Here is a 13,053-nt window from a genome sequence, read left to right on the forward strand (position 1 = left end):
CTGATATGATCATTGTTTTGACAGCATAATACGCGTGCGCGTTGGTTTCCACAAAGGGTCACACGTCTAAGGCCTGCATCCCTTGTTATGGGGGCTTTTCGCCCACAGTATGTGGTATAAATAATCTCATACATTCTTAATCTAGATCCTCCCAAGTCAAGCCCTTACTGACTGCCCACTAGTACATGGTGATGGGGTACTTTCCTACCGCCCGATCTTACATGATTGGGTTCTCACCTACTGCCCACTGGTACATTGTGATGGCGGACTTTCCTACCGCCCACTCTTGCATGATTGGGTACTCACCTACTGCCTACTGGTACATGGTGATGGGGAACTCACCTACTGCCCACTGGTACATGGTGATGGTGACTCACCAACTGCCCACTGGTACATGGTGATGGCGGACTTTTCTACCGCCCACTCTTATATGATTGGAGACTCACCTACTGCCCACTGGTACGTGGTGATGGGGGACTCACCTACTGCCCACTGGTACATGGTGATGGTGACTCACCTACTGCCCAGTGGTACATGGTGATAGGAGACTCACCTACTGCCCACTGGTACGTGGTGATGGGGGACACACCTACTGCCCAGTGGTACATGGTGATGGGGGACTCACCTACTGCCCACTGGTACATGGTGATGGGAGACTCGGTGTCCTTAAAGTGCCAGGACACGTGCACAGACGACCAGTGAGGCAGGAACACCGCGTTCACCTCCACATGCTTCTCTGTGTCACCAGCCTCGTCATGTCCACCATACTTGACGCTCTGCAGTGTCACGTGATCAACTGCCATCGCCATGGACCTGGACTTCGTGCCAATAGTAAGTTGTGTGGATTCCTCCCGGGCAATGAAGGAAAACGTGTGTGTATTCCACATGATAACAGAATGTCTCCCAACATCACACACCCCTCGGCATAGATTCGGCTCCAGGCTGAATGTGATCACTTCAATACCGACTGAGACGAAGCCTTCTATAACGCTGTGATGTACGTCCGTGTTCTCTGTATATCCCACATGAATCTTCACTTTGTACACTTGCCCCACACTGAGATGTATATCTCTCTGGAAAATAGATCCGCTGATTACAACATAGCTGCTACCATGTCTAGCTAATGGACGCTCAGATGTAATAATGTGTATGCATGTAGAGTTGTTTGTCTGCCAGTGCTCGGGAAGCGGTTCATTGCACGTCGATGAATTCACAGGTTTATTTTGCATCTCAAACGAAGGATTCGTCACCAAGTTGCCTCCTAGGTATGCCACGCCCTGTGGTTCGGGGGGAGATGTGTCGACGACAACACCGTCTGATACAGCTACGTCTGAGGCGTGACCCACTGCATCTACAGCATACACCTTGCTCCATAAGCGTGTACCTAGAAACAAGGTAATACCGTCATCAGGCGTTTCTAGAAGGCTCACTTAATAAACAGTTAGGCGCCTCTTTGAATATTCGCAAGCGTGATAGCCTATACCCTGCAACTTCTTTTGACAGAACAAGATTTTGAACGGATTACAAAGTAGACACAATTTATGAATAACAACTTCTTTTATACTGTAAAAGCGTCGTTTAGGTATGGATCCTTATATCGTTGTCTTGCGTGACAACGTTATAAGGACCTTAACCGAAACGTCTTGCTTGACAATGGTATAAGGATCTATACCGAAACGTCATCTTTGCAGTATTAAAGAAGTTGTTATCCATAAATTGTATCTACTTTGTAATCCATCAACTTCTAAGTAATACCTATCAAACAATTCAGTTTAATTTCACTGTTGGACATTTTATGGTTCATCACATGCTTTTGACAATTTGCTGTTTTACATAACATTTACCTTGGTGACAATTTGTCCTCCTCAGGAAGTTTGGGACGAAGGATGAGTGCAACTTGACGCTAAGCTGGGTAATCATCATTGAGAATCAATACGTGAACAGTAGGCGTGCTGGTATTTAGATAAGGCCAGATGAACGTGATCAGGATACATACCACTAGGAAGAGGTGAAGCAAGCTGTGCAGTGAAGGTGGTATGAAGCCCAATCTCCCGCCAACCTAGCACACTGCAATCTGTTGTGTCGTTAACTCTTCCCACACACCAGAAGTACGTGATGATCGTGGAGTCCGTGTCAGAGAAGCCGTGCCAGGAGGCGGAGACCTCTGATGGAGAACTCTGGTAGTCCGTGTCGTGCATCTCTACAGGGGTGTATTAGAAACAGTTAGAGGAGGTAACTACACAAGTAACAAGTAACCACATTTCACCAGGTATTGTAACCTCTGTGGAGATCACATGTTCACATGTCAATTGAAAATTGTTTGTGTGTTCAAGGTGGAACGCCGCAATATTCAAGCTGTATGACGAATGTCTGTTAATATTTAAATCTGGACCAAACGATCTGGAGATTGATTTTATGAGCAACAATGCTCGCCAACGACACATAATCAACCAAGTCACCGAACCTGACAACTCCTGACAAGCATTGGCTATTTGGGACCTGCTCTAAGATGTGTGATGTTGGTGGGGCACTGACGTCGCTGTGTAATCGTATGGACGTCAACCCTTCTCTCAACATTCTATTCCCTGGTCCACACTCTATTATAAACGGGACGCTCTGGTACAGCTGGAATATTGCGACGTACAGCAACAGACAACACTTCAAGCACTGATACTATAGAAGGGAACGTACCTTGTCCGTCATCCACTCTGCCCGCTACAGGAGGCAGCACGTCCACCCGGACACCGTCAGAGTGAGCCCAGCTGACCTGGCCAGCTCTGTTGTAGGCCAGGACACTGGAGTAGTACACTGTGGCTGCTTGTAGACTCAGGTCCCTGGCTGTGTACTTCGTGGTGGTCAGGTCATCTGACGCGTGGATACTGTGTCCTGAAATAGTGAAGTTATTGAGTGAGTCAGTGAGTTTTGTTATAGTCAGCCATATCGCGACGGGGGCACCTGGAATTGGTTTCACACATTGTCCCCAAGTGGGAGTCGAACCTATGCGAACCTAACAATCCTTTATAATTTGTCAGCTATTGCAGCCTTTCATCACATGTACAGCGAATTATAACAACATCAATAATATTAACAATAATTTTAATAATAACACAAAAGCCAGTTAAAAGGCATATCATCCCCGGTCAATCAATTCCTACATGTAGGTATGTAGAAGGACAAGCTGTGTTGGTCGTTGTGAGTCAGGAATCAATGGGGGTAGGATATATGGGAAACTGAGAACGCTCACCCCCTGGGCTTGTACTGATGTAGACTCGGTACTTGAGAATACCCGAAGCGCCCGGCAGGAACTTGTTTGTCCAGCTGATCCTGATTGTGTCCGTCTCCATCTGAAAGTCTGCATCCTTCACTCCGTCGTCATCGCTGAGCTCAATCACCTGCATCATTAACATATAGTGTAGTAGATTGAGTGGGTGAATGCCGTTTAAAACTGCAATCATAAACATTTAGTTATTCCGTGACGGGCAGTTGATGGTCGAATCTGGACCAGTCAAAACACTGACTGAAAGCATTAACATCGGAAATATTTTGTTAAGTCCTCAAAAAGATCACTAGATATTGTCCTAGAAAAAAAGCCTTTTTAACCATCTTCCATTGATGAAGGGGCAACAAACCTATTAAAATTAAAGTCTAAGTGGAACGCACATATGAAACATTTAATATCTTGAGACCATTCACGATTATGAGTCACACGTGTCACTAGTAGGCGAACGAACTTATCATTACGTGTGCACAAATGGGGAGCCGTATTTTCAACCAAATATGTTTGAGTGACAATATCAAATCTGCCTTACGACCACCAGTGGTTTCGGTATGTTTACTCAAAACGTGAACAGGGTCAATTATACACGACAAGCGGATGGCGACACATGAAACACTATGACATCATGATGTCCATATTGACCGGACAGTAACAGCTTGTATCGACCTCTGGCCGGTTCGGGAGTTGTATTTAATGAAGAGCAATGAGATTCTGACAACATGCTTGCAACATAATTAACATGGGATTGCGTTGTTCCACTTGCAAATAAAGACCTAATGTGTGTTGACTCACTGCGAGTGCCTGGTTGTCGGTGGTCTTGGGAGGGGATGTGTCCACCATGACCCCATCCGACTTGAAGATGCTGTACGTCGTCGCATTATACCAGCCTCTCACAAAGAAGGAATAGACGTGCCGGCTGCTGAGGTCCTCGCCTTGGTCACAAGCACGACAGTTAGTCGGAATAGTCCATTATAGTTCATACTCTCTTACAAACATCCCTTCTTTTCCATTCCTTTGTAAATTAATACTACAACACATAGTTTTATACGAAACATTTGGTTTGGAGTTTATAACAGACATTAGCGCTTAGACTGCCGTAGTTCAATGGTCATGTATCGGATCGTCTTAGCACTAAGGTCGTTTTATGGAACTACATAATTTGCAGACTTCTGAATAAAGATCGGATGATCGGTATGTGAGTCAGTACCGTGTGCCAGAAGAATGACAGCTGATGTTTGCCGCCCGACGCTGAACCAGACTCTGCGGGAGTAACTGTCAAACACACCCGTGGGGTAGTCGCTGTCACTGACTCCAAGACTGACCTCATACCTGCAGCCAACAACAAACTGTCTGGGATACCTGGCACACTGTGGTCACAACGATGAGTTATTTCAAGCAACCTTAACAAATAGTTTAGATATTAAGCAATAAGAGAAACTGTACTGTGTGAAAGGCAGCCCTTGTTGTTTCAGCACCGTCCAACGGGCAGCCATGAAGGTGTCTGATGGTGAGTGTTCAACGTCCCCGGATGTTGTGAAGCGGAGGTCAGTGACATCGGTCACACCCAGAACATTGTTTGACCCACCTTGAACATAAAGTGTAACATATACCGCCATGCACTAACGATTACTGGCTCATGTCATAATGATCCATGTTTGCTGTGGATTGACATTCTGTAATTGTTATTGCAACCGAGTTCGATCCTCCCTGTGGAGACATCACTTGTGACGTACCATCCAGCAGCGGTGTACATCCGTGTGTGTGGTGGCACGCCCCGTCCTGCACTGCACAGACACAGTGACCCTCACAGTTGTACGACTGACACCGTCTGACCAGCTCGAGCATCCCCCCAGCTCCTAGTTCCAGTTCCAGGTGAAGCGCATCACTCTGGAGGCCAACCTGGGTCACAAGGAATACACACTGAACATAGAAGCATAACTAGGTTAATACTATGGGAATGTTTTTATTTGTTCGTGAGTTTCAATATAAATATGCCAAAGCAGATTCCATTCGGAGTAGAAGGCAAATCAGCAGTGACAATTACATGAATGGATCACTGAAAACACCAGGTGTTCGGGAACAGGTTAAGCATGTAACACCTACTCCGTTGACAGCCCAGATTGCCACAAACACAGACGGTGTGGAAGAGAGGTCCTTTGTGTCTACTACACCAGTCTGAACTCTGCCTTCGTCATCGTGCTCAATGCCAGACACATTGTGTTGTACGAGCACAAATGTGCTTCCCTGAAACAGACACACGTATCTGTTAGTAAATGGTGTCAAGGCGGTTTCAAGATGCATTATTCCTGACTAGTACAAACAGCCAAAGACACACACACACGGACACATACACACACACACACACACACACACACACACACACACACACACACACACACACACACACACACACACACACACACACACACACACACGCGCGCGCGTGCGCGCGCACCACGCGCCAAGCACCACCATGCACCACGTCGCTTTATAACTGCAATAATCTTGAGCACGACGTTAAAACCCCATTCCACCCCGTCACACCTCGTCACACCTCCCCACACCTCACCACACCTCACCACACCTCACCATCTCAAAATGCACCAACAATGTGACTTTGGGCTCGTTTGACCTGCGGTGAGTTTAGGCAATTTATAAACAATTTGCCATCCACGTTGACAAATCTGTAAGTTCTCTTCTATGCATCTATGTTGTTTCTGCAAGTGTGTTAGTAGCCCTACTACATTTCTGTTCATCCAATAAATACATACATGTGTCGAAGTTACATTAATTTTGAAACTGCATACGTCATACCAACGTCACATCAGCATATTATAATCTGGAACCAAAGATCTTTAAATATGTAATGTGTTATTGGTATGAACGTGATTCCACCTCAGTAAGGTCCGTTCCGAACTCAGCAGACCCCGCTGTGATGATGTAGTGCGTTATTCCAGAATGGAGATCAGAGAAGCCAAGCCAGGCGAGGTTCAGCCGGGTCCTGTTCCATGTCATCCAGCCAGACTGTTGTCGAGACAACCCTGCTGCATGGTCGGTGTGCACAGCTAGCGCACCTGCATTGCAGTCATAGAGCCGTGTTAGTGAGAGAAGAGTGGTACATACGTGGATACAGAGTTACCTGTCAAAGATTCATGGAGACGGTTTTGTTACCTGTCAAAGATTCATGAAGACATTACTGTGTGTTACTTATCAACGATTCATGTAAACAGGAAGGTGTGTTTACTGTCAAAGATTCATGGACACGTTACTGTGTTACCTGTCGAAGATCCATGGATTTATTATTGTGTGTTGCCTGCCAAAGATTCATGGAAACATTACTGTGTGTTACCTGTGAATGATTCATGGATACATTACTGTGTATTACCTGTAAAAAAGATTCATGGAGACCATGGAGACATTGCTGTGTGTTACCTGTAAATGATTCATGGATTTCTTAATGTGTGTTACCTTTCAAAGATTCATAGAGACATTACTGTGTGTTACCTGTCAGTGATTCATGGACACATTACAGTGTGTTAACTGTCAGTGATTCATTGATACATTGCTGTGTGTTGTTACCTGTCAGTGATTCATGGACACATTACAGTGTGTTACCTGTCAGTGATTCATGGAGACATTACTGTGTGTTACCTGTCAAAGATTCATGGACACATTGCTGTGTGTTGTTACCTGTCAATGGTTTCGAGCTGTCCACCAGCATGGCCCCAGTGTCTGAGGAGTGACATAAGCCGGCCATATTGCAGGCGATGAGCTTCACTGTGTACCTGCTTCCATCGTGGAGGTCCAGCTGTGACAGCGTGTATTCTTCAACAAGTCCTGGGAGCTTTAGGAAAGATAGAAGTAGGATGGTTTGTAATAAATGCATTTTGCATAATATAGAAACTATGATTCTAATGTTATAAGATGCGTATGTTGTGGGTTCAAATATAACGTGATATCGGCCGTATATCAGATATAACGACTGCTCCATAGTCATGTAGATGTAAATGATATAGATTGCAATAAATATAACATTAGTGTTTTATACTAAAACATGTTTAACGTGAATACGTGTGATCAATGACGGTTACCTTCAGGAGACTTGACTTGAACTCCCCCAGCTGGTGTGATGAGATGGAGAGGTATTGTCTCTCTATGTAAGACTCTTCGTCCTTGAACTTCCAGCCTATCCTCAAGGTCGTCCTGCTGATGGACGTCCCAGCCACAATGGAACCGTGGCCATCTAGGATCCCTGGTGTTATTACAACTTCTGGTGGAGTGATGTCAACCCGAAACCCGTTGGACGTAATTTCACTGTATAAACCTGCCACAACAAAGTGATAGCACATGTACAACTAGCTGTTTTGGATACGCACCACTTTTCTTCGTTTGATTCGTTTTTTCTACATATATATCACAACTGAGGGATACGGATGTGCGTAATAGCTCATCACCTGCTTTGTTGTAGGCCCTGACAGTCGTGTACAGAGTCTGTCCAACCGGAAGTTGGTGGTCACGTGACAGCGTGTGGAAGATGGCCTCCTCCAGGACGGCATTCGTTGCTGCGAGAATCTCGTCACCTCCTGGTGTTGTCCCTACACGCCATTCATAGTGGTCTAACCCAGACTCAGGGTCGTGGAAGCCTCGCCATTTACATCCAAGGAATGTCCTAAAAACAACTATGTTAAAACAACACTGAACTATGTGGCAGGATAATGTGATCTTATGATCCAGTAATTCTTTTGTTTTAAGATTACAACCTTCGGTTCAGGACAGACAAATGGAAATAATAGTCTTTTTACGGATTCTAAATAAGTTTGATAATACTATGGCAAATGACAGATTGAGTTGCATCATGATCACCTGGAAGCCTGATATTGGACATCTTCATCTCGGGTTCCGTCCATGATGTTCCCACTTCGTGGGGCGGTCAAGTCTAAGATGACACCATCACTTGTCGCCATGGTGCACAGACCAGCCATGTTACATGCGGTCACCGTCACGTAATACGTTATGCCGCACTTGAAGGCGATGTCATGGAAACCCACATCTGCAACAATTGGACACGCACAGGGTAGCCGCATTCTATAGTCATGAATATTAGTACAACAATTAGACAGTATACCTTCATAAATATTACTACAATAAGACACCCACAGGGCAGCTGCATTATATAGTCATAAATATTAGTACAGCAATTAGACATACACTTTTTACTGCAACATACCTTCATAAATATAAGTACAACAATAAGACACGCACATTTCACCTCAGTATACCTTCATAAATATTAGTACAACAACTAGACACGCATATTTTGCCGCAACATACCTTCATAGATATTAGTACAACAACTAGACACGCACATTTTACCGCAGTATAGCTTCATAAATATTAGTACTAAACTCAGCTGTCGGGGTGTAAGCGTAGACATGTAATACCAAGGTTATACCGCCAGTCGCAAGCCCGTTACCCCGGACTACAGGACACACTCTGTACATTGGTAGAACATATCGGTAACCAGGATTCGTTAAACCAGATGACGGCACTGGGCACAGAGCCGTCGGCTTGACGCGGTTTCGTTATATATTTGCTCTCACAGTATAATCCTAACAGTTCCCTAAAACACAGAAACGCGAACCTCAAACAACTCATGATAAGACTGTCCAAGTAAGGTGGGTGGTGTGGTAGCCTAGAGATTAAAGCTTTACATCATTCAGCCGAAGACCCGGGTTCGATTCCCCACATGGGTATAGTGTGTGAAGGACATTCGTGTGTCCCATGCCCTTAGAATGATGGAATATTATTAAAAGCGGCATACAAACGTACTCACACCCAGCGCAGTGAAGACTGTTTTGTGTTATTAATGATATTTAGGGAACAGTTTTGCTTTTTACCTGTTCTTGCTCCCACGTGTGACTGAGCGAGCGTGTCGTCACATCCCCGACACGTGCCCACCTGGAGGAGATAGTGACTGATTGAAGAGTGGGGGTCAGAAAACCCCTCCCAGTAGGAACCCATCTCCGACATCAGGGTGACAAAGTCAGCGTCCTCTGCCTGGCCTCTAACGTTGGTGCGTTGTCCATCATACACGTGGCCCCTAGAGGGCGGCGTGTTGTCCGCCGTCACAGGTCGTGAAGTGATGAGACTGTGCAGGCCTACTTCGTTGTATCCCTAGTGCACGATTTTGACATTATAGTATCATATATTTCAGGTTCACACTTTTTCTATTTTAAACGTAGAAATAAAGTTGTGCATTTGTTGAGAGTTAGGCTTTAATAACGTTTGAAGCTACAAATACAGAATACATAAATTGATAAATACATTACCTTCACTGAGACAAAGTAGACATGCCCGTCTATTAGGGTTGCCTCACCGTCGATAACCATACACTGGTCCGTTGTAGATGTGTACTTGACAACGTCGTCATGGGCAGGTCTCGATCCCACCCCCACGTCATAGCTTACGATGACACTCTCCGGGTCAGACAGAGCTCCGTCCCAGCTTGAACAAGCACACCACAGACAGTCAAAACTTTCAAACTGAAGACAATCTCACCAGCAAAGGAAACTGACAATCAGACTCACTTTTGTGTCAGGGTCTAGCTGTATTATTAGGTGAAAGTACACTAACAGATATATCTCGTTCACTGACTGTGGCATCCAGTGTTCGGACAAAAACAAGAATGTGTCAATAGCTAACTATGGCATCCAGTGTTAAGTACATTAGTACATGTGTGTCATTCACTAACTGTGGCATCCAGTGTCAGGACAAAAACATGAATGTGTCAATAGACAACTGTGACACCCAGTGTTAGTAAATGAGTACATGTGTGTAATTCACTAACTGTGGCATCCAGTGTTAGTAGATAGTGCATGTGTGCCATTCACTAACTGTGACATCCAGTGCAGGACAAAAACACTTGTGTCAATCATTAACAGACAGATGGTGGACACTAACTGCCTTATTCAGTGTCAGTACAACACCAGACAGATGGTGGACACTGACTGTGTTATTCAGTGTTAGTACAGCATCAGACAGATGGTGGACATTAACTGTGTTATTCAGTGTCAGTACAACACCAGACAGATGGTGGACACTAACTGTGCTATTCGGTGTCAGTACAACACCAGACAGATGGTGGACACTGACTGTGCTATTCAGTGTTATTATAACACCAGACAGATGGTGGACACTGACTGTCTTATTCAGTGTTATTACAACACCAGACAGATGGTGGACACTGACTGTGTTATTCAGTGTTATTACAACACCAGACAGATGGTGGACACTGACTGTGTTATTCAGTGTCAGTACAACACCAGGCAGATGGTGGACACTGACTGTGTTATTCGGTGTCAGTACAACACCAGGCAGATGGTGGACACTAACTGTGTTATTCGGTGTTAGTACAGCACCAGACAGATGGTGGACACTAACTGTGTTATTCAGTGTCAGTACAACACCAGGCAGATGGTGGACACTGACTGTGTTATTCAGTGGCAGTACAACACCAGGCAGATGGTGGACACTAACTGTGTTATTCAGTGGCAGTACAACACCAGACAGATGGTGGACACTAACTGTGTTATTCAGTGTTAGTACAACACCAGGCAGATGGTGGACACTGACTGTGTTATTCAGTGTCAGTACAACACCAGGCAGATGGTGGACACTAACTGTGTTATTCAGTGTTATTACAACACCAGACAGATGGTGGACACTGACTGTGTTATTCAGTGTCAGTACAACACCAGACAGATGGTGGACACTGACTGTGTTATTCAGTGTCAGTACAACACCAGACAGATGGTGGACACTGACTGTGTTATTCAGTGTCAGTACAACACCAGGCAGATGGTGGATACTAACTGTGTTATTCAGTGTTATTACAACACCAGACAGATGGTGGAAACTGACTGTGCTATTCAGTGTCAGTACAACACCAGGCAGATGTCGGACACTAACTGTGTTATTCGGTGTTATTACAACACCAGACAGATAGTGGACACTAACTGTGTTATTCAGTGTTAGTACAACACCAGACAGATGTCGGACACTAACTGTGTTATTCAGTGTCAGTACAACACCAGGCAGATGGTGGACACTAACTGTGTTATTCAGTGTTAGTACAGCACCAGACAGATGGTGGACACTAACTGTGTTATTCAGTGTCAGTACAACACCAGACAGATGGTGGACACTAACTGTGTTATTCAGTGTCAGTACAACACCAGACAGATGGTGGAAACTGACTGTGTTATTCAGTGGCAGTACAACACCAGACAGATGGTGGAAACTGACTGTGTTATTCAGTGGCAGTACAACACCAGACAGATGGTGGACACTGACTGTGTTATTCAGTGTCAGTACAACACCAGGCAGATGGTGGACACTAACTGTGTTATTCAGTGTTAGTACAGCACCAGACAGATGGTGGACACTGACTGTGTTATTCAGTGTCAGTACAACACCAGGCAGATGGTGGACACTAACTGTGTTATTCAGTGTTAGTACAGCACCAGACAGATGGTGGACACTAACTGTGTTATTCAGTGTCAGTACAACACCAGACAGATGGTGGACACTAACTGTGTTATTCAGTGTTAGTACAGCACCAGACAGATGGTGGACACTAACTGTGTTATTCAGTGTCAGTACAACACCAGACAGATGGTGGACACTAACTGTGTTATTCAGTGTCAGTACAACACCAGACAGATGGTGGAAACTGACTGTGTTATTCAGTGGCAGTACAACACCAGACAGATGGTGGACACTGACTGTGTTATTCAGTGTCAGTACAACACCAGGCAGATGGTGGACACTGACTGTGTAATTCAGTGTTAGTACAGCACCAGACAGATGGTGGACATTAACTGTGTTATTCAGTGTCAGTACAACACCAGACAGATGGTGGAAACTGACTGTGCTATTCAGTGTCAGTACAACACCAGACAGATGGTGGACACTGACTGTGCTATTCAGTGGCAGTACAACACCAGACAGATGGTGGACACTGACTGTGTTATTCAGTGGCAGTACAACACCAGACAGATGGTGGACACTGACTGTGTTATTCAGTGTCAGTACAACACCAGGCAGATGGTGGACACTGACTGTGTTATTCAGTGTCAGTACAACACCAGACAGATGTCGGACACTGACTGTGTTATTCAGTGGCAGTACAACACCAGACAGATGGTGGACACTGACTGTGTTATTCAGTGTCAGTACTTCACCAGGCAGATGGTGGACACTGACTGTGTTATTCAGTGTCAGTACATCACCAGGCAGATGGTGGACACTGACTGTGTTATTCAGTGTCAGTACAACACCAGACAGATGGTGGACACTGACTGTGCTATTCAGTGTTATTATAACACCAGACAGATGGTGGATACTGACTGTGTTATTCAGTGTTATTACAACACCAGACAGATGGTGGACACTGACTGTGTTATTCAGTGTCAGTACAACACCAGACAGATGGTGGACACTGACTGTGTTATTCAGTGTCAGTACAACACCAGACAGATGGTGGACACTGACTGTGTTATTCAGTGTCAGTACAACACCAGGCAGATGGTGGATACTAACTGTGTTATTCAGTGTTATTACAACACCAGACAGATGGTGGAAACTGACTGTGCTATTCAGTGTCAGTACAACACCAGGCAGATGTCGGACACTAACTGTGTTATTCGGTGTTATTACAACACCAGACAGATAGTGGACACTAACTGTGTTATTCAGTGTTAGTACAACACCAGACA

The 13,053-nt window shown here is 45.0% G+C and overlaps 1 protein-coding gene and 1 pseudogene across 1 annotated transcript in view; one reads left to right on the forward strand and one right to left on the reverse strand.

Moving 5' to 3' along the window:
- The window catches only part of LOC139446629 (uncharacterized), a 161,839-nt pseudogene that overhangs the window by 82,064 nt on the left and 66,722 nt on the right, over positions 1 to 13,053 (forward strand).
- Positions 1 to 13,053, reverse strand: part of LOC139444742 (uncharacterized) — a 57,525-nt gene that overhangs the window by 3,207 nt on the left and 41,265 nt on the right. Inside the window, exons 34-49 of the mRNA XM_071225678.1 lie at positions 9,607 to 9,781; positions 9,175 to 9,451; positions 8,141 to 8,327; positions 7,732 to 7,946; positions 7,369 to 7,601; positions 6,968 to 7,121; positions 6,173 to 6,351; positions 5,381 to 5,521; positions 5,011 to 5,176; positions 4,721 to 4,862; positions 4,485 to 4,606; positions 4,070 to 4,209; positions 3,245 to 3,392; positions 2,692 to 2,886; positions 1,997 to 2,200; positions 626 to 1,384 (exon numbers count right to left, since the gene is read on the reverse strand). Of these exons, the coding sequence (XP_071081779.1) occupies positions 626 to 1,384; positions 1,997 to 2,200; positions 2,692 to 2,886; positions 3,245 to 3,392; positions 4,070 to 4,209; positions 4,485 to 4,606; positions 4,721 to 4,862; positions 5,011 to 5,176; positions 5,381 to 5,521; positions 6,173 to 6,351; positions 6,968 to 7,121; positions 7,369 to 7,601; positions 7,732 to 7,946; positions 8,141 to 8,327; positions 9,175 to 9,451; positions 9,607 to 9,781 (3,437 nt within the window). The remainder of the gene's footprint in view (positions 1 to 625; positions 1,385 to 1,996; positions 2,201 to 2,691; positions 2,887 to 3,244; positions 3,393 to 4,069; positions 4,210 to 4,484; positions 4,607 to 4,720; positions 4,863 to 5,010; positions 5,177 to 5,380; positions 5,522 to 6,172; positions 6,352 to 6,967; positions 7,122 to 7,368; positions 7,602 to 7,731; positions 7,947 to 8,140; positions 8,328 to 9,174; positions 9,452 to 9,606; positions 9,782 to 13,053) is intronic.

This window comes from Haliotis cracherodii, unplaced genomic scaffold (genome assembly GCF_022045235.1).
Source record: "Haliotis cracherodii isolate W230 unplaced genomic scaffold, xgHalCrac1.p SCAF_6, whole genome shotgun sequence".
Classification (NCBI taxonomy): domain Eukaryota; kingdom Metazoa; phylum Mollusca; class Gastropoda; order Lepetellida; family Haliotidae; genus Haliotis; species Haliotis cracherodii.